The sequence below is a fragment of the Lemur catta genome, chromosome 1 (genome assembly GCF_020740605.2).
Source record: "Lemur catta isolate mLemCat1 chromosome 1, mLemCat1.pri, whole genome shotgun sequence".
Taxonomy (NCBI): domain Eukaryota; kingdom Metazoa; phylum Chordata; class Mammalia; order Primates; family Lemuridae; genus Lemur; species Lemur catta.
The window spans coordinates 24,250,267-24,271,864 of record NC_059128.1 but is presented as its reverse complement, the minus strand read 5'-3'; the positions used below and the strand labels follow the sequence as shown (position 1 = coordinate 24,271,864).

Here is a 21,598-nt window from a genome sequence, read left to right as displayed (position 1 = left end):
ATTGCTCAAGACATGTGTATTTTTAATGTTCTGAGTAACTCAATTTAAAACTGCCCCTCCCAAAGGTTGTACCAACTCGTGTGGTACAAGATGTCATTAAGATCCATTTCCTCTCAACTTCACACACCCTTTATAAAAGTAGGTCAGAAAGCAAGGGTGAAGCTGACGCCCCTCCCCAGGGCCCAATTTCTTGATGCCAACAAGGAAGAGGAGGTCGGCATGCGGGGTCTTCTCCCCCAGGGTCACCTCAGCCTCAGAGGGTCCCCTCACCCCGCCCACCCGCATTCGCTGAGCTTCCTAGCGCATTGCACCATCGCCAGGCTCCTCCGTGGCCCCGCCCATGGCGGGCGGAAGTGGGAGCGGCCGCGGGGCGGAAGCGATGGGGCGGGGGCGGGCCCTCTGCGCAGTCAGCCCCACCCCCTTCACCGCCCCACCCCTCCGGCCCAGACCGGAAATGAGGTCAGAGAGGGAAACCCTGGCGGGGAGCCTCAGCCCCAAAAGCGGCGGCCGTCGGAGGTGGCTGCGGCAGCTGGTGAGGGGGAGGAGTGGGTTGAGAGGGTTGGGTTCCAGGGGGCCAGTGCCAGAGGAGATTGGGGCTCCGGGCCGCGGATGAGCAGCTAAGGGTGTGTTGGGGCCGCGGCAGCCGACGGCAGCGGCGAGGGTGGTCGGGCCTTGTTTTTCAGGGCCCGTGTCCCCATCCCGGGGGATGAGGGCCGGGCAGTCTCTGGGGCGACAGCCCCCTCCTCTTCTTTCTGCTTCTCTTTGGCTAGAGGCAGCGTGAGGGCTTGTTGTCCTGAGCCATGATCACTTTAGCCCTGGGGGCCGCGCTGGGGAGTGGTGGAGAGTCCTTTGAAACATGGTTTTTCTCACGTATGTGGCCATGTTGTGACTGCTGATCACCGAGGGAGCTCAGTCGCCAAGACTTGCTTTTTGGCAGTTTCTGCCCTAGAAAGGCTGACCCCTGCCCCTGGTGAGCCCAGATGCGAAGTTGCCGCCTGCCTCCACCATCTCCTACTCCTTCCCCTCCTCAACCCTGAGCCTGCCTCTCGCTGCCCACCAGCTATCCGTTCCTTCCTGTGCGTGACTCGACAGCCTTACCCCTACCCGGGTGCGTGCCTGGACCCGGAGTCCTTCAGGAGTGCGCACCCGAAACTGGGGTTCTTCTGTCATCTACTGTTTGAGTTACAGCCTTTGAGGCAGGAAAGGATTCCGTACAGGCGTTCGATTACAAGTTGTTTGGTAACTTCATTCCACTTTAAAGTTTGTGCTGTTCTGCCTGAGTTTTTAAAGCAGTAGTTCTTTATTAAGGAAGTAGATTTAGACATGCTCTTCCCGCTTCTTTATCTGTTTTGGTCTTAAGGACAGTTGTCTTCTAGACCTCAGTCATGGTGTTTTAAATCACTTCTCATTGCTTAAAGGGAACTTATGTGCCTTTTGACACTTTGAGAAGTTTTGTTTAGGTGGCAGTTTTGGAAGTAGGTGTCACCGTTGCTTCCACAGATGTGGCAGATAAGCCAGAAGAATTTTCCTGCCTTTGAGTTCATTGGCATAGGCACAGCATGAAAATAGGTTTTAGAAAGCCCTCTGCAAAATGAAAACTGCATGAGCGGAAATGTGGTCTGAGAATGGCGCCACATAGAGTTTTAAACTCTAATTATGGTCTTGAAATACTTAGGGTTTAACAAGGGCAAGGGAAGAAGTGCTAATTTAATTAGGTGTTGCACAAATTATATTAGACATTTCCTTTTAAAGGAGAATTTTGAAAATTACTCCTACTACTCTCATCCCTTGGAAAATTGGCCTCTGAAGTGACCCCTGAAGTGTGATGGTTTGATGAACATGAGTAGAAAAATAGGAAATTTTGGAAAGCAGTTGGCTGGAAATCTTAGAGACTCTACCCCATCTCTGGCATTTCTGCTGCTGTGATATCCTATTTTTCTGTGATTTGTGGCGCTAAAGCACATAATTAGGATGATCACTTTAAGGATGGGAGAGGAGCTTAAAGGTTGTTAATTATTCACAAATGTATGCTATACTCTATAAGGCTCTATACCTGGTAGCTTCCAGTTAGTAGTTGGTACCAGAATGGGTGCAAACTTAGTCTTTTTTTTTCATTCTGAGTACAAACCTGGGTCATTATAAATTCCTGAATGGCTAAGCTTGTAAGCGGTCTTCCTTAAAGTGTGTCACTAAGTTCTGTTCTCTGCTGCAGGCATTGTCAGCAGTGTCCCCAGACCAAAGAACAGTTTTTCATCCATTCTCAATACCTTAGTGAGACTGAGTCCTACCCTGTGTTTCCCCAACTCTTCTGTGATTTTGAAGTTGTATGTTTTTTTGCTCCTGTCTGATGAGACGTTCTCTAATCTTTTTGAATCTCATCATTAGGGTAATTTAGTGACAAGGCTAATTGTGGAAAAGAGAGAAGGATCTAGTCCCCTGAGTTCGCTTGTTTTTGCTAATATCCCAGTTGTCATCTGCTGAGTGAGTTTTTGTGCTTAAGAACATGTTGACTCTAGACATTTAACAAAGGCCAAACACCTATTTTTAGTGGCTTAAGGGAGCATAGATGGTAGGAACAGAGTCTAAGTGTAGTCAAATGAAAGGTGACTTTATTTTCTATAGACAGGCAAGACTCTGGAGTACCATGATCTATTTAATAAAGTTATTCTAAAACCACAGATCCTATTCAGGCTTTCTTTTTCTTTTCTTTTCTTTTTTTTCCCCAAACTTCCTTTTGGCAGATGTGGCCTCATGGATGAGCTGGTACATGACTTAGCCTCAGCCTTGGAGCAGACATCTGAGCAGAATAAGCTTGGTGAGCTGTGGGAGGAGATGGCTCTGAGCCCTCGGCAACAGAGGCGGCAGCTTCGGAAACGCCGAGGCCGGAAGCGTCGTTCTGACTTCACTCACCTGGCAGAGCATACCTGCTGCTACAGTGAGGCCTCTGAATCAAGTCTGGATGAGGCCACTAAGGACTGTCGAGAAGTGGCTCTGGTCACCAATTTTAGTGACTCGGATGACACAATGGTAGCCAAACGGCACCCAGCTCTCAATGCTATTGTTAAGAGTAAGCAACATTCTTGGCATGAATCTGACTCCTTTACTGAAAATGCACCTTGTCGGCCACTTAGGCGCCGGAGGAAGGTGAAGCGAGTGACATCAGAGGTGGCTGCCAGCCTTCAGCAGAAGCTGAAGGTATCAGATTGGAGCTATGAGAGAGGCTGCAGGTTCAAGTCTGCTAAGAAGCAGCGTCTGTCCCGCTGGAAGGAGAATACTCCCTGGACCTCATCAGGCCATGGGTTGTGTGAATCAGCAGAAAATAGGACTTTCCTAAGCAAAACGGGAAGGAAAGAAAGGATGGAGTGTGAAGCAGATGAACAAAAACAGGGCTCTGATGAGAACATGTCAGAATGGTGAGATCTCCCTTACTAAGTCAAAGATTTTCATGGTTATTTTACCCAAAGTGCAAATGCAGTCTTCTGCTTTCTTTCATCAGCCACTCTAGTATTGACTCTGTAGCTTTTCTTTAATCAATCGTTAGTTTTTTAAATACTAGCTTTTTAAAATACTGTCATGAATCTATTCCCTCTTCAAGAAGGTTAGTTGTAATAGAAACACATTTGTTTTTAAAAGCAAGAGTTTGATTTTGAAAAACCGTTTGCTGCTGTTTATGCCATGTAGTTCATACATAGATATTGTTCTTTAGAATGAGGGTCTTAGCAGAGGCTGGTGTATATATATGTGGAGTTTGTAAATGTTACTGGTAAGTTGTCTGTCTCCATTAAGAATCATGGCTTTAGATATTTTTTGACGGTAATTCTGTTCTCTGCTATTTGCAGTTTGACTATATTGAGTTTGTTTTTTATGGCTGACATTTAAGTTGTCCGAACACATGTTGGGCTTTGAAACTAACATACTGAGTCCCATTAGTCTTATACCAAATGTGATTGACCAAGAAAATTTATCTCTAATAAGTACATGTTTAAAATGTCAGTGTTTTACCTCTTAGATAGTCCTAGGAACATTGATGACCCCCAGCTTGATACTTTAATGTTATTAATATTAATCTATGATACATGTTTCTTCATGAGGATGCTATTGGTGTTTTGGACGGGCTAATTCTTTGTGATGCATTGCAGGATATTTAGCATCTCTGCACTGTTCCACCCTCTTTTCCCTGTATCAACCCAAATGCCTCCAACGGTGCTTTCTAGGTGGGTTGAGTACTCCCTGTTGAAAATCATTGTATTCTATTATTGCTAATATTAGTTAGCATTTATTAAGTAAGCACTGTGTGCCAAGCCAAGCACTATACTACAAAGGCTTAACACATATTAATATATAATGTTCACAATTCCACTGTAGGTACCACTGTTTGTATTTGATAGAAGAGGAAACTGAGGTTATGAGAGGTTAGATAATTTGCCTAAGGTCACCCAGTGCCAACATTGGGAATCAAAGCTGATTCCAGAGCTCATTCTTAACCATCATGTTTTGCTGCCCTTTGAGTTTGCCTTTTCCATGACCCTTTTGTGGCTCAACTTAACTTTCACAACTGAAGAACATGTGACCTTTTTGAAGTTTGTCTTAAAAACAAAGGCATAAATCTAGGAACTCTGAAGTGAGGCTGTGTCAGTAACAGGAAAAGCTGTTTAGGTCTGTATGCCTGTACCTTTCATGGATAGTTTTTAATCCAGCTTTTCAGCTTTTTCTTATTAACTTTATATTTGCCATTGTGCTCAACAAGGTAGGCTCCTAATTTGGCTTTCCTGATTTTTCTTTAATACCTAATTTCTTCGAAGGCCTATTTACCCAATTTATCTGTTTATTTTTGGATTATAAAGGTATTTTTTCCTCATCATACTATTTTTAATCAAGAAATGTTTACTCAACCTGTAGGCTTTCACACTATTAAAACCCTCTGTTGAGGCATTCACGTTTGTTTTAATACTGAGCATAAATACCAAATAGAAATCTTACCATTGAGAGTGGTGATTTTAAAAATAGCTTTTTGGGATGATAGCTTGTATGTGTTTCTTCCCCAGAATTTCTTGTTAAACTATGACATAATTGTGTGTGTGGGAAATTGATAACACTATTCTAAGATAACAGCGTGAGTGTGGCTCCAAATGCAGAGCCTGTCATCTAGCAGTGATGTGCTTCAGTCTTTCCTGGTCTTTCTTACACCAAACACATCTATTGCACGTAGGGTCAGGTTGTGATAATATAAATTCTAGTTATCTGAGAGTCTGGTTAAATTGAAGTAGACAGGAATTCTTATGAAATTCTTACTTTTTTCAAATTGAGCAGACCTCATTCCCCCATTTGGGCTATTGCCCTGGCACATCCTTTCACAGTTCTTTCAGTAATGAGGATGCCCACAGGCCCTGCAGTTTAAAGGAATAATGGGTGGAGTAGTAGCACACATGGAATGAGAAAAATTCTTCCTTAAAATCTTCTAATTATTTAGGAGTCCAAAATTTGCCTTGACTTGTCTCGATACATCTATAGTTACAAACAAAAGTGCTTCGTACTTTTTCCCCCCAAATCCATTTTATGTGGAAAGAGGGTGATTCTTACTTAGTCTTTGACTGCATATTGTATTCAGCCTCTCCTCAACAATAAAGTGGAACAAAAATCTTTTAATTTTCAAGCTGCTCTTGATTATTAAGCATACTTTATACACAAGGTTAGCATTAGAGTATAAGTATATAGTAGTTTATGATTTGGATACTATGCTGTCTTGGTCAGTTATTCTGTTAATATTTTCCTACTTTTTTTCTGAATTAAGAGAAATACTTTCCAGAGTCCTCCGGGTTATTCTTTTATAAACCTGCTTGGATGTGCCATTATTTATTCATATACAGATCAAAGTGTAGAACTTCACTTTTTATCAGTGGTGTTGAGGGTTGGCAGAGTAATGATCTACCATGCACAATTTTTAAGATGAAGTTGATCATTAAGCTTAGCTTAGCCTAGTCAATGGATAGAGTTTTTTAAAAAACATGTATTAGATGTTTAAGATTTGAAAATGTATGTCTCAATCAGCGTTATTTCTAGTTTCCTTAAGTTCACTTTTGCTAACTAAACATGGAGTAGTTTTAAGCTTCACCAGTATTTGTTTGCTTTTCTCATTCTGATCTTTCTTCAGTGCTATACCAACCAATCCCTTACAAGTTTTGAGGAACTGAAAGTGGTTATGATATAATAGTTTTTTTATGCCTGCATAAAGATCAAACTATTATTCTAATATTTTTCTGTGTATGTGTGTTTGTGAATATTCTGATATAGAACAACTCTTGTAAAATTACTTTCTACTGATCTTTATTCAAATTGTTTATAGCATTGGCATGGTCTTAGCTCATTGCAGCCTCAAACTCCTGGGCTCAAGTGATCCTCCTACCTCAGTCTCCCAAGTGGCTGGGACTATAGGCACGTGCCACCACACCCAGCTAATTTATAGCAGCTCTAAATAGCTATTAGCTCTTATGTGATCATAGCTTAATTTTGCTCTGTCTTCACTAATATATCATTTGTTTGTTCCCCTTAAATATCGTTTAGCTTTTTTTTTCTTTTGTAAGTGAATTGGTTGATGATGGCCTGAAGTCACATTCAGGAGCCTTCCTAAGGTGATGTATTAGAGGCTGATCTCACAGGAAAGAAAATATTCCCTTCTCTTGGAAGGCAAGTGACAGAGATAGAGTGCTAAACCTCCCCCCTCCTTCTCTAGCCCAAGCTGACCTTCTGCGGCCCCTTGGTACCTCTTGTTTTCTTATTTTTATAGAAAATCAATATCCCTTCTGACACAAACAATAGCTCAGAAACAAGAATAAATGGGAGAAAGCTGAGATCTCTGTCCATCACCTCTCACTTTAACTCCCCCAAACTCTTTAATTATGAGCGTGCTTTGCTCCAGGTGTGTGTGACAGTGAAATTGCTAAATGAGGACCATTTTAACCAAAGATTGGGTGATCAATAACACTCTATAGCAGTAGCTTGTTGGATCAATAGCATTCATTATTTCATGGTTAAGGTAAGTAGCCTCCTTTGCAAGTGGAGGTCATTAATCAGAGGTTACTGAAGCTATGGAAAGGGATATATTTGGAAGAGTGGGAATGTTCTGTTTTCTATTTTGTACATGAGAATGCTGACCAGGAGTATACTTATTATTGTTGCAACTGGTAGTATTGCATTTGAGAGTATTGAATAGCTAGCTAGCATAGTATGCTTATATAGATTTATTTAAAGTTCTACTAGTATATCTTTCGGAACAATTAAAAAGGACAGCTTGGAAGTAGGATATGATGTTGTATTTGAAGTTCTATCTCTTGAAAGAAATATCTGTCTCTTAAAAGAGTCTACCTCTTGAAAGAAATGTTAGGATTATTCTGTGTAGCTCCAAAGAAGGAACTAGGACTCAGGGATAGAAAGTACAGAGCATTAAATGTTGCCTCAGTATAAAATACATTTTAAAAGTTAGAACTCCGTGAAAATGAAGTGAATTTTTTCACCAGGTAATGAGTTCTAGGTCACTGGAGGGTTTCAAGCTTGGGCTTCATGAGCACTTACTGAGTTACTGTGGAGTTGAGAAGGTCCCTTGCAACACTGAGATTCTCTGATTCTTTTTAGTCACAACCTGCCTCCCACCATTGTAACTTATTTTAAAAGACGTCTGACAAGCAGCCTCCACTGCGCACTGGAATAGTTATGCAAACATAAAACATTGCAGACTCATATCACCAGAAACTTACATTTGGCCTATTGCCAAGATTTCTTGACAGCATAAAGCTGATGGAACTGCATTGAAAAATGCAATTGCAGGTCCATAATAACAGTGCTGAGCCTGCCCGGGAGGTAGATGGCAAGACCCTGCATCCTTTCTCTGTAGTCAGTTCTTGGTTCAAAAGTGCATGATCTGATTCATTCAGAAAATTGAACAGCTGCAGTTTGAGGTAGATTGTTGTTTCATCCTTTGCTTCCCAATCAGTATCTTTCAGTTTCTATTTGGAGGCTGTAATTCCTGGAATATACTTGGATAGGGCAGCTTAGTATTTTCTCTGTGTGCATCTGTGTTTGGGGTAGGAGGCAGTCACAAGGTATTGAATCCTGGAAAGTGCAGTCTCTAAGAATAAAGATTTCTGTTGACATGGGCAGAAAAGAAAAAAGCCCTCTTTGTAGTATTTTATCCACCTCCATTTACTGCAGATTCCTGGAATGGGGCCAGAATCAGGCAGTGAGGGTTAGGAGAAATCTTAGTCCAGCATAGCTGTGTGAGTTAAAAGCCTACCAGTTACACTGAGAATTAGGCTAGGGGCCCTGCATAGCCTCTTGGCCAGTTATAGATCTGGGAAGAGCATGTTAACCATGACCACAGTAATAGAGAATGCGACCAGGGGAATCTATGCATCCTTTCTGTTGGCAAATACCAAAAAAAGGCCTTTGAACAAATTCTGCAGAATAAGGGAAAGGGAGCATCATTCTGAAAGTTCAGAGGAAGAACAAATCTTTGAAGATGATTGCCAGTGGGAGCCAGAACATTTTAGAAAATCTTCATCAGGCTACAAGAAGATATAATACTTTTGAAATAGGAGCAGTGTAAGTCACAAGAGAGAAAGGTGGCTATTTGAAAACCCAATAGTTTGGGAGGAAGAATTATAGGGAAATTTAAAATGTATTTGGAATATTAAAATGAAAGACCATTCACTCTGCAGGAAACTGCGTTGATGATGTGGAAAACTTTAGAAGTCCTCCTAAAATGCAGAGGGAGGAGAGAAAATCAGATTTGGAGGACAGAGGATAGAGGCCCAGTCTGTATATAAATATTTTCAAGGAAGAAACCAAAGCATTGGAGAAGAATAATTTAAAAGATACAGCTGCAGGGAAAAAAATGTTCCTGGGTTGAAAAAATTAAAGATTAAAGGGAAAAACTTATGAAAAGAGACCTACCTAGACATATCCTGGTAATGTTTTTGCATTCCTCCTTGATGATGGAGCTGGTATAAAGAAAAATCTTAAAAGGGATGAAAATAAGACTGACATTCATCCCTACAGTACTAAAGGTGAGGGGCTACATTCTCCTATGGAGTTTTGAGGGGAAAAAGGTTGCTGTCTCACCCTACCCTGAATTTTATATGTAGTAAAGACATATTTCATATGGAAAGGCAGCAGAAAGACATTCTCAGGTATGCAAGTCTTAGAATATGTGCTCTTTAAAAATTTACTTTGAAAAGACATTTTATCTACCTGAAGATGAATCACTATTAACACTAAGAACATGTAAGTCTTAAAAGAATGGGTGGACTTCTCTAAGGCATAGCCCTCAGCTCAATGGCAGAGTCCTGAAGAAAGTCATCCCTTTGCAAAGTATACCTGATTGTATTAGTCACGTTAATGAGCCTGTCAAACTGGAGAGATTGCTCTGCCTTCTTTCATGGCACCATCTGAATGAAACTGGAAAACAAACCCTTTCATTATATGTTCTCATTACTTATAGGAATAATTTCAGAATTGAGATATTTCTCTGAATAACCTCTCCCTCAGTCATGTTTACTACTGGATTGAGAAGTCTGACTACATATGGTTATAAATGTACCACCTCTACCCAGGAAAAAGATAGAAAAAAAATAGTAAGCGCTAAGGTGTCTTTGGGCAGTGGATCTAGGAGTAACTTTTTCCCTGTTTTTCTGAATTCTAAAACAATTTTTGATTTTTGTTATAATAAATAAATGCATTATTATTTAATGAAAAAATAAAGAACGCTTAGTTTTTAGAGTGATGACATAAGCCTTAAACTTTATCCTGTTTGTTTATTTAAAATATATATTAATTAGATGCAAAAGATGCCTCTTACTAAGTTACTTGGTTAATAAGATTTTAAATGGGGGAGAAGCAAACCTAGCTGGTAACTTATTAATACCAATTTTTGATTATAGGTGATAAACTAATTCTGTACCTCCTTATGGTAATTGAGACAGTTATAAACTGCTCTTTCAATTCTAAATTTACAGTCTTCTGTGGTTAGGAATATGAAAGAATTAGCAAACTCTCAGGTCAGAAGGCAAGCTATGCTTTTGTCCTCCCAATTGTGGGAATTCAGAGAGATTTGTCTTGTTAAAACTAGAAGCTACCATTTAGGATTCAGAAGAAGGAAATTATTTTCACAAAGGGTTAATAAAGATTCTGTATTATCTATTGCTGAAGAAAAAAATTGCCCTAAAACTTAGTAGCTGTGAACAACAAACATTTATTGTCTTATAGTCCCTGAGATTGGGAATCTGAGAGTGCCTTAGTTGGGTGGTTCTAGGTCAGTCTTCCCATGAGTTATATATAGTCAGACTGTTGGCAGGGGCTGCAGTTCTCACAAGGCTTGATGGGGGCTGAAGGATCTGCTTTCAAGCTCACTCATCTGGCTGTGGGCAGATCTCATTTCTTCATAAAGCTGTGGAACTGAGTTGCAGTTCCTTCTCGTGTGGGCCCCTCTGCAGGGCTGTCAACATCCTCAAGACATGGTAATTGGAAGCCCCTTCAGCGACTAATCTAAGAGAGGTGGGGAGAGAGAAAGAGAACCCAAGATGGAAGCTACAGTCTTTTATAACCTAATCTCAGAAGTGACATCCCATTACTTTTGCAGTATGCAGTTGGTTACACAGACCCAGGTATAGCGTGAGAAGGGCTATACCAGGTGTGAAATAAAAGGAGGCTGGGTCACTTGGGAGTCATCTTGGAGTCTGGTTACCACAGATGGCTACTGACCTGAAATATTTTCCTAACTTAGTGTGTTTGCTAAAGTCAGGAATAGTATTCTCAGACTATGGTATTTCCCAGAACTTACTAGGAGAATGTCTTTACTTTGATTTCAAAGGAAGGGCATTCAGAAACCATAAGGGCAAGTGAGGTGTGAGTTCCTGATAATAAATTTTGGTGTTTGTTTGTTTGTTTTTTTTGTTTTTTTTTAAAGACAGAGTCTTGCTCTGTTGCTCCGGCTAGAGTGTAGTGGTGTCATCATAGCTCACTGCAACCTCAAACTCCTGGGCTAGAGTGACCCTCCTGCCTCAGCCTCCCAAGTAGCTGGGACTACATGCACACACCATGATGCCCAGCTAATTTTTCTAGTTTTTGTACAGGCGGAGTCTCGCTGTTGCTCAGGCTGGTCTTGAGCTCTTGGCTACAAATGATCCTCCCGCCTCAGCCTCCCAAAGTGCTAGAATTACAGGCATGAGCCACCACGCCCAGTCAAATTTTGGTGTATCTTATGTAAGTATGCTGAAAATGGATGTTTTTTTAAATTTAAGATACATCATTAAGGGGGAAAGCTTCTTTCCAAATTGAGTTTATGAACACTTTTCTTAGGGTTCAGCATATATGATGTAGCTGATAAGGGGTAGTAGTCAAAGCACAGCTAGAGTTTCAACTGTGTCTGAAAGCTTGAAGTAGCAAAAAGCAAAGGAATACTCCTTCCCTAGTTCAATTAATCTGTTTGCATTTTCAGGAGAATGAAAATGAGAAGTCCTGAAATTCAGTTGTCTTATGAATGGAGAGACATGGGATTGACCTGTAGTAAATGAGATGACTCTATCTGCGCCATCCATGTTTTAGTGGCCATTCAGTGAGTGCATAGGCTTCAGACATAACACAGCACTGGCTCTGATGCTTACTTGCTGTGTGATGTTGTCTAATTGCTTAACCTCTCTCAGCCCCTTTCTCTCATCTATAACATGAGGTTGATGTATTTACCTTGTAGAGTTTGGGGGTAGAAGAAACATAATACTGAATATATAAAAGCGCTTCGTATATTACTGGGCCTATAGTAGAACTCAATAAATGATATTATTGGTATAATTACTAGTAGTCTTCTATATTAATTTTCCTAATAAACTCAGTTTAAGTACCAAACCCCTTCCTGAGACACTTGTAGATCTTGGCTGAGAGCAGTATCTCCCTCTCTCTTTTGGATGAAACCTACTGCAAGAAAAATACTAGATTTCATAGGCCACATTTTGTTTTTCCATTTAAAGTGAAAATAGGTTTGCATCCCATAGAGTTTAGATTGCTGTTTTAATGAGAAGAACGATGTCAGTGAAGAAATTAACTACTGTTAACCTCGAAAATAATATTTAGATAGATACGAGAATCAGCACCCTAGAAGTAGCTTTCTAATCTTTCATCCTTTGCATTTGTATGTTGCTTTAGAGTTCACAAAGGGTTCATGTGCCACGTACTATCACAACCTCAGAGCAATCTATCCACATTTTACGTGTAGAGAAGTAGGACTAGAGAGGTGAATGACATGCCGCAAAGGCCATATAAGGGCAAGCAACAGAGGTGAGTCTAGAACTAGTTCATTCCATATATGTAACATTTACTGAACGTCTGTTATTTGCCAGGCGCTATGCTAGGCATTGGGGACATTGAGATGAAGAGATATTTCCTTTCCCTGCCTGGATCATTCTCTTCCATGGTTGCAAGATTTTCTCTCTGGGTTAGGCAGGGAAGGGTGAACTGTAAAACTCTTGAGTAGTGTCAGTTCTGCCGGTTTCCCTGAAGGTGCCACTACCTTCTGATGGTTCCTGGATCTGGAGGCCTTAGACTGTTCGAGGCCCTGGTCCAGCCCTAGCGAGGAAGTGGTATTATTGCTTCTTTGGGCTGTTAACCTCTGCTTTCAAAGGTTGACTCTATCCAGCTAACGTACACAGGCTCCCCTCCTCCTCTGTAGTGGTTTCCTTAAACAGGATACCCTGCCTCTTCCAGCCCTCCACTTTGTTCATCACTCTAGATCACGGTTCTCAACGTAGGCACAACTGGCATTTTGGGCCATAAGATTCTCTGGTCTGGAGCTGTCCAGTGCATTGTAGGATGTTCAGCAACATTGCTGGCCTCTACTCACTGAATGCCAGTAGTTCACCAACTCCCCCTCCCACCCTTCAAGTCATGACTACCACAAATGTTTATGGATATTGCCAAAGGACCCCAGGGGGAGAGCGGTACAAAATTGCCTCCAATTGAGAACCACAGTTCTGGATTTTTGTGGTACTAAGATTGGGTTTTTACTTCATTGGCTTTGCTTTTCCCACTAGGTATGAGTTTCAAATTTAGAGAATTTAATGAAACCAAAACACTGATCTCTTCTATGGAATAAAAATACTATAGTTTTAAAACAAAGTTTTTCCTAATTTAGAAATGATACCCTTTAATTGCTCCATAAAAGGGCAGACAGTTCAATTTTAGAACTTAAGAAAGAAGAGCAGTCAAGATAAAAGCATTTTCAAGTTAGTACCAAAGTGTACAATGTTCAGCTAATGGTGCTTGTCCTGGAATTATTTCAGTGGACAAGTTATCAATAGTGTTTTATTAGGCTTGATTCCTATGACAATATACTTACTTGAAAGTGGATGCCATTTCCAATCATCTGGTCTACTGAGAATGCCTCTGATTACATAGACACCCTGGTGGGAAGGTTAGATGGGTAGATGTGTGATAAAACAAAGAAAGCAAAATGTTACTTGCAAAATCTAAGTGATAGGTGTGGGTGCTAACTGTAACTTCTTTCAGCTTTTTTGTGTGTTTGAAAATACAATAAATATTAAGAAAAGTCTTTGAAACTGCTGGTTAAGTTGACTTTCTTTACACTTCTATTGAATGTGGCTCAGTTGCTTTTCTAAGGATATTATAATAATTAGGTAATACAATTAGTGGTCCAAAATTCGACCTTTAATTTTATGTCTTATTTAAAATGGTAGTTTTGCTGCTAAATAAAGTGTGGGACCTTTTTTTAGCAAAAGGCAATGTAGAGAAGTGGGATGCATTGTTACTATTTTTACTCTCCTGTGAATATTTTTGAGATGTTTTCTGTCTTCTAAAATGGGTTGATGTCCTCAGTGTCATAAGGTTAAATTCTAGGCTTGTACCACCTCTTGTTAACTGCAGAAAGTTCTCCATTGAAAAATATTCTCTCTACCTCTTCACACCTGTCTCCCACAGTCTAGACTAATAGTTGTTTATAAAATGCTTGCATTTAAATTATGATTGACATGTTTGTTTTAGTGCTAGTTATAGCACAGTGTCTAGTATATGATTAATACTTAATAAATGTTTGCCAAATGAATGAATGAAGGTTTAGGAGAAATAGGGGGAAGAAATGCTCTGCTTCGTTTTTCTGTTAGAGACTTTTTATTCTCCCAATTTGGAATTGGATTTTTTTTTTTAATGATGTATAAGTTATTTGTAAGGTTAATGTATTTCTACTCTTCCAAAATATTTTAGAAAAATCCTAGTAAGATCTCATAAATCATATGAGAATAGGGAGTATAGAGCAACTCCTGAGGCAAAGACAGGAGACATTGATGTTTCTAGGAGTTCCAGCCATTTTAGGAAAAGACAAGATTTCATTACCTGCTGTCTTTCTGGGCTTTGTCTCGTTACTTTTGTCTGAAATTGATAAAGGCTGGGTTTCTGTCTTCCTGACTAAGCTTCAGAGGACCACAAGTGGAGTGGACACTATAGAAGTAGGATCACAATTTTTTCTTATAAAAATGAGGAGCAGAGCTTCCCCCCCCCCCCCCCCCCCCCGTTGCCTAGTAAAAAGGCTCATAGCAAAAAAGTTATAAACAAATCTGAAGGTTTTGGAATAAAAAAAATATATAGGAGCCTCTGATATCTTTTGACTTTCAGACTTGTTTGACTCTACAAAGATGCTAAACGAAAATTGTCTTTATTGAAAGATAGAAGTTTATTTTTAATAGAATATTAAATTGAATTAGCTAAATTAACATTTTATAGTTGATTAAATAATTATTAGAATCCGACTGATCTGATTTTTTAATTTTACATAATCTCTGAGTCAGAAGTGAGTGAGGGCTGTGGGACTCGAAGTTTGGCCTGTAACTTGGAAGGGAAAGTACTTGCTTCTACTTTATAGCTAAGTTAGCACTACATTTTTGCAAGCTGTGTCATAGTGTTTATGTGCAAGCATGCCATGATGCTCCCAGTTTTTTCATCCTCAGAAAATGTTGCTAACAATTTTTTACATATGGTTACATTTTCACAATGCAAGTTATTCTGAGAACATGAATAGAATTAGCAAATGCTATCAGTTGATACATTCCTTTCCAGGTATGGGTGGAATGATGATACTTTTATGTAATAAGTATTCTCTAGACATAATTTTTTTTTATGAAGAAAACACATATCTCCCTTTATCATAGTCTTAAAATCCTGGTGATATTTCTATGACATCTATTACCATTACTCCAATTAACTATATATAGGAAACTCTTTTAGACCAGTTTCATACAAGCCTTTTCAAGAACACTGATTCTCCTGAAATGCTGTTGGCAACAGCAGAAAACGTACAGTGCCAGATGCCAATGTGTTTCTTGATCCAGCAGGTATTTTCTGAGCTTGCCCCTTTTATTTAGAATATGAGGAGAAAATGATACAATAAGGGATCAAGGAAGCACTGTATCTCATAGAGCTTACAGGTAGCTGGAAAAGAATTGATAGCCTTTGTGATAAAGCAAATGTTTTAAATTTTAATTGGAACTATTCAAAGAGAGTGAATCGTAGACATTGCGGAGTAGACTTTGTAAGACCTGTAGAGTGGGAATCAACAAACTTTCTCTGTAAAGAGCCAAGTAGTAGATATTTAGGGCTTTGTATGCTATACATTCTCTATCGGAACTACTCAGCTTTGCAGTTGTGGTGCAGAAGGAGCCAGAGGAGATAGGTAAATGAATTATTGTGGGTGTGTTCTAATGAAATGTTACTGAAATTTAAATGTCATATTTCCATGTGTCACAAAATGTTTGTCTTTTTATCTTTTCCCCCAGTGATTTAAAACTATAAAAACTATTCCTAGTTCCTGGATCATACAAAAATAAGTGATGGGCCATCGCTTGCTGACCCTTAAATTTCAGTAGTGATTCTGCTAATCAATAAAGTGTATAACATGATGGTTGAATAGAATCTGTCCCATGGCCTACTGTGCTTTGTAGCTCTCCCTCATATCAAGAAAACTTTAAAAATATAAAATTTGCTTTATCCTTGAGGCTAGATGAGAAGAATAAAGTAGTGATATGAGAGACTGTGTAGTAGGCCTCAATGGAGTCAGACCACTAATGTTCTTCAGAAATGGCTAAAAATAGAAAAACAACACTGTTAGGTTTAGCAGGCACAGTTCCTTAAACTCAGGAAGAGTGAAGTACTCAGTGAGGATGTTTTCTGGATTTAACTGCAGAGCTCTTCAAAGATTCTAAATCTATCGGAATCTAGCAGTATAGTTTTGTGAGACATTTCTTACAGTGATCCCAGAGAAAGTTTTCACTTATAAGTACATAAAAAATAAAATGAAAGAACCTATAAAGAAATAGGTTATATTTTATTGGCTCTTTCTGAAACAGATCTCTTGCATCTGTTACTCGGAGACAAGCTTAAGTGAGGAAGACATTGCTACTTAATTTAACCAACATTTTTAGGATTTAGTGTTGGCAAGATATTTGGAAATGTTGCAAAATACAAAATATTTTCAGATTTTTGATCCAGGAGTGTAGACTGGGATTTTGCCAAGCCTATTTCTTCTGTAGCATGGTGAAAATGCTTCTTTCTTGCTTTAGTTTGTTTCATCTTCTAGAGCAGGTAAAAAAAGGAAATGACTACCTCGGAAGGAAATACTCCCAATCGAGGATATAGCTAATATTATAAAGGCTCGAGAAGTTTTTCTTAAACCAGGTAAATCAAATTTGGAAGAAAAGCAGCATCAGAAGAAGCAGAATCAATTATGAGCAATAGCTCAGAAAATGAAGCTAATTGGACAGAATTCCATGGGACAAAATTTTATTTCATGGAGTTTGTTTTTATATTTTTATTTTTAAGTTTAGTTCCTTTTTGTAAAATGAATTTGGTATATTTGCTTGATATGAAGGAAGACACATTTAGAAAATATAACTTTTGCCATATTGGTTATTGTTTTTTTATTCATGGATTTTTGTTTGTTGCAATTGTCACTGTTTGATGAAAACAACCTTGATGTTGATGTTGATGTTGGCAATTTCCAGAATATATTATAAATCATCAAACTTGCATGATATTAGTAAAATTGTTGGCTATTTAAGGTTGTTTCTGTTGCCCGTCTGAACTTGCTCTGAAAGGGATCAGAGTATGCCACCCCAAAATTATGTTACATTGGCATTAGGATTATTTTCAGCTAAAGGCAACTGATACTCAACAGATGTGAGAAGAGTTCTACCTTTTAGGCTTTATCTGCCTAAGGTAAGGCATGGGTTGAACTTTGCGAAAGGTTGTCGCCCTCAAACCAGGGAGAGAAGAGCTACTGTTCTTATTGAAGACAGCTACCACCAAGATGAGTATGTCTAAGTAGACTCATATCATTAACAAAAACTATTATAACCATTTAATTGGGCTTTTTCTAGAATTAAAGTTAATTTCCTTATAGTGATAACACAGAAAGGACTTATGGTAGCTCAGGCACCCCTTCTGATTGGTTGCAATGAATCTCCTGTTTTTTAGAAAGTGGCCCATTTTAAAGATAAATTATGTGAGGTGCAGCGGTACACCTGTAGTCTCAGCTTCTTAGGAGGCTGAGGTGGGAGGATCCTTTGAGTTCAGGCTGCAGTGAGCTATGAGTGTCTACTGGACTCCAGCCTGGGCAACATAGAGACCCCATCTGCAAAATATTACATGGCACCTAGCTCCAGAAAATCCATTCTGGTTTATTTCAAACAATGGCCTCCCATAAACATTGTTTAACATTAAAACTATTTTTTTCCTGTATTCAGAGGATAAATAAGCCCCTGAGGCTAACTTTAATTCTAACCAAACTATTTTTTTGTGCACCCCAATGTATGTGAATAATAAAAGTTATGTACTTCCCCCCTCCAAAAAAGCTTTGTTGGTAAATTTGTGTTGCTTAATATTCTAAACCAGGTTGAAATTACTTTGATGAGCCTTAATAAATACTTTTTTAATCCTAAACAAAGTGACTGTAGATGTTTTAAAAGTACTTTGAAATATAAGTAAAAATTTTAGAATTCTCCTCTTATATTTCTATTATTTTGGGGGAAAATAAATGTTATAGCTTCCCTATGAAATTTACATATCTGATTGGCTAACAGCTGGAGTAAAATTAGGGAAGCTTGGGATCTTTCCATTTGAAAACCAAAATAAGAATGTACAGTTCTTTGTTTTTGACTGGCGCTGACGAGTTCTCTTGTGTTTTCCTCTTTTTTCAGTGAAACCAGCAGTGTGTGTAGCAGCAGTGACACTGGGCTCTTTACCAATGATGAAGGACGACAAGGTAATCTTGATCCCAGCTTTGGGATATTGGTTCAGTGTTTATGGGAAGATGCTAATGATTATAGGCCTGGCTCATTGAGAATATGATGGTTGTCTATGGCAGTGGTTCTCAAACTTTAGGGCATATAGAGCCACCTGGGGAACTGTTAAAACTGCAAATCCCTGAGCTTCTAGAAATCAAACAGATCTAGAATTAGCCCCTGGAATCTGCATTTTTCACGAACACCTGAAGTGATTCCTATACAGGTATTTCGGACATTGAGAATCACTGGTCCAGGGGGTTAGACTGTTGAGCCTGGGACTTTGGGAAGTTCCTTTTTATTAGAACCAAGAAATATCCCCATGTGTTATTCTCTTTTTTTGGATGTTAGGACATTCTTATTTTCCCACTTAGAATCTAGTTATTTTTCTAACCTTATTTATAAGTGATTATAGTGTTCCAGGTGAATATATTATATAAAACATCTTTTTTCGCAAGTTAAAACTCCTGAAGTTTAATATAGAACTCTGTGAATAAGGCTGGTGTGTGTCAATTACCAGTTCTTTATTTTTATTACCTAAACACTAATTTAAAACTTTGCCTTGGTGTAAGGGCATTTTACAGAATTCTTGATCTAGACTTGTGTAGGGCCACACTACTTGTACACCAATAAGAAATTTCATGTAGCCTTTTGGGATTGTAGATTTCTTAATTTAAATAAGGCATTTGTAGATCTCTAAAATCCAATAATTTTTCTAGATCTAAAATCCAATAGTTTTTCTCCACGGCCAAGTGACTAAAGGACAGAGGCATAGTGGCTACATGTCTGATCCAGGTAGGCTCCCCAGTAACTGAAGGTATCCTGGGACTGTGAGACCCAGCATCCAAGTCCTGATTTTGGAGAAGGACTATGGGCCAGGTGTCTCTCTCGTCCATGCCTCAGAGTTGTAGGCATGGAGGCAGTTTTAGCCCCATGGAGTTGTTGAGCTTCCTATCATAATGGCGGTTGTTGTGAGTACATTTCTATCTTTAAGACTCTGAGGGACTTAGGTGTCATTAGAGACTATGTGTGTGTACAGGTAGGCTCTAGCTAGGGTCTTGATTTTATCATCTCATACCGGGAAAGTCTAGTTGCCTTTCCAGGAGTGAGTTGGTATAATATACTGTTCAGAATTAGTAATATTTGCTCTTTTTCTTTGTTTTTACTACAGTGCTAGGAAGTATCAGAATGCACCTCTTAAATTTAGGTTATAACGCATAATCATATAGAGGTGTGAAGAAGTGTGGACCTATTACAACAGATTAAGTTTTTGGGTCTTTGGAAAGCTTTCTCACTAATAAGGATTCCTCGGTTTATCATGAAAGCTTATAGAATATTCTGTAGCCCCAGCTCTCCTTTCTTTCTCTGTCTCAACTTCACACATTCTGGTGACATTTAGAGGCGTAGAGTTCTCAACACAAAGCTGTGTTATTTCCTGCTTGTTTGCTTTGTTCATGCTGGTCTCTCTCCCTGAAATCTCCTCCTCCTTTTTCCTTGAATGACTGGTCATCCACCAAGACACAGTTCTCCTTTTGCCCTTCCAGGGCATATTTATGGACTATATCAGTGGGTTTTCTTGCCCTCAATTTCTTGTTGGTGTTGGCTAATAGGAATCATCAGTAGATGATTGGAGGGAGAGAGGTGTGGGGGATTGGATATATTACTCAAGTTTTTATTGTGATAATGCTGTTTAACATCAGCCAAATTTCAGTGGTTTACCACATTTATTTCTTGCCATGGGCCTGTGGGTTGCCTGTGGTTCATCTGATCTTGCCTGGACTCAGCCGATCTCCAGGTTTCGAGTTAGGTTTACATCTACTCAGTGTACCTTATTTTGGGACCTAGGCTAAGGGAACAGCAGCTGTATGTAGCATAGACATCTCATGGCAAAGGACATAAATTCCAAGTGACCAAGCCAGATCATGTGTGCGTATTTAAAGCCTTTGTTTGAATTATATCTGCTAATGGTCTGCTACCTTAAGCAAGTCATATGACCAACTCCACTGTCAATAGGATGGGGAAGTGTGCCCTGCCTAAAGAGGAAGGCACTGTGGAATCCAATGGCAAAGGGTGTTCATGAATCACTTTATTGTAGAGTGGTAGTGAGGACTTGGAAACGATTATAGCTTTCCCTAGCTTCCTTTCTGTTGGATTGCTGGTTGGCAGTGGTTGGGTTCCTCTGCAGAAGGCCACTACTCCTGTTTGGCAATAACCATGATTCTTTCTCTGGGCTCTGATAACTTTCCCTTGTCAATCTTTTACCAACCCTGGACCAATTCAGGTCTAGGGTTGGTAAAGACCTCCTGCTATGCTGGCTTCTGGGTACTTGACCATTCCTTATCAATTTCCTTGTTGGTACTTTCTACACCTTTATAAATAGTCACTTCATTAATGTCTCCTCAGTGATCCCCTTTAAATGTGCCTTGTCTTTCCCAAACATATTCTGACTGGCAGCCCTTCCTCTTTCTTTGTGCTTTAGAGCTCCTTGTACTTACTGCTTTTTACTGCTTACCCTGTTATGTTATCATTTGTAGGTGTGTGTCTTTTTCATTGAAGTTTTTCAAAGGCAGGAATTGTTTTATTATTTGCAACCACAGTACCTAACACATTGTTGGCTTATAGTGAACTCCTAATAAATAGTTATTGAGAACCCCAGTTAAGGGGAAACACTTTCCTTTTTCTCTCCCAAACAAAATCGTACATAGAATCTCAAATTATAAAACAACTAAGCCTATTTTGGTTAAAGCAAGATTCTAGAGGAGCTGGAGGTCAAGAGCCTGGTGCATTCAGCCTCTTCCTTATTCTCTGGCAGCACTCTTTTAAGGAGCTCCTGCATCAGGCATCCTAGTGAATCCAGGTTGAAGACTACTGGTCTAGATGATCTCACAAGGTTCCTTCCGGTTCAGTGAGTCCCTTTTTGTATTATTAAAAATCTTGAGTGAATGCTTGAGAACCAAAAGATTTCCATTATATTCTGTCATTTGTCATCAGAAAACATGATCCAACTTAATATACTATTTTTATAAATGGCCCAAGGAATGCTTATGGATAAGAAAAGAATTAACATATTGAAAGTGCAGAGAAAGTAATCATTGTACACTGACGCCTGTCTTTAATTCATCTGTGTACTTGGTTTGGTGAGATGCTTTTAGAATAGTGGTTCTCAAAATGTGGTCCCCAGACCAGCTTAACATCGCTAGGGAACTTGTTAGAAATACAAATTTTTGATCTTATCCAGACTAGAATCAGAAACTTTGGGAGTAGAGCTCAGC

The 21,598-nt window shown here is 39.3% G+C and overlaps 1 protein-coding gene across 2 annotated transcripts in view; it reads left to right on the top strand.

Moving 5' to 3' along the window:
* The first annotated feature begins 425 nt into the window (after positions 1-425).
* GPATCH2L (G-patch domain containing 2 like) overlaps positions 426-21,598 on the top strand; it is a 55,255-nt gene continuing 34,082 nt past the window's right edge. For both annotated transcript variants that reach the window (XM_045563284.1, XM_045563294.1), the window contains exons 1-3: positions 426-532; positions 2,742-3,413; positions 18,243-18,307. In XM_045563284.1, the coding sequence (XP_045419240.1) occupies positions 2,752-3,413; positions 18,243-18,307 (727 nt within the window). In that variant the 5' untranslated portion in view covers positions 426-532; positions 2,742-2,751. The remainder of the gene's footprint in view (positions 533-2,741; positions 3,414-18,242; positions 18,308-21,598) is intronic.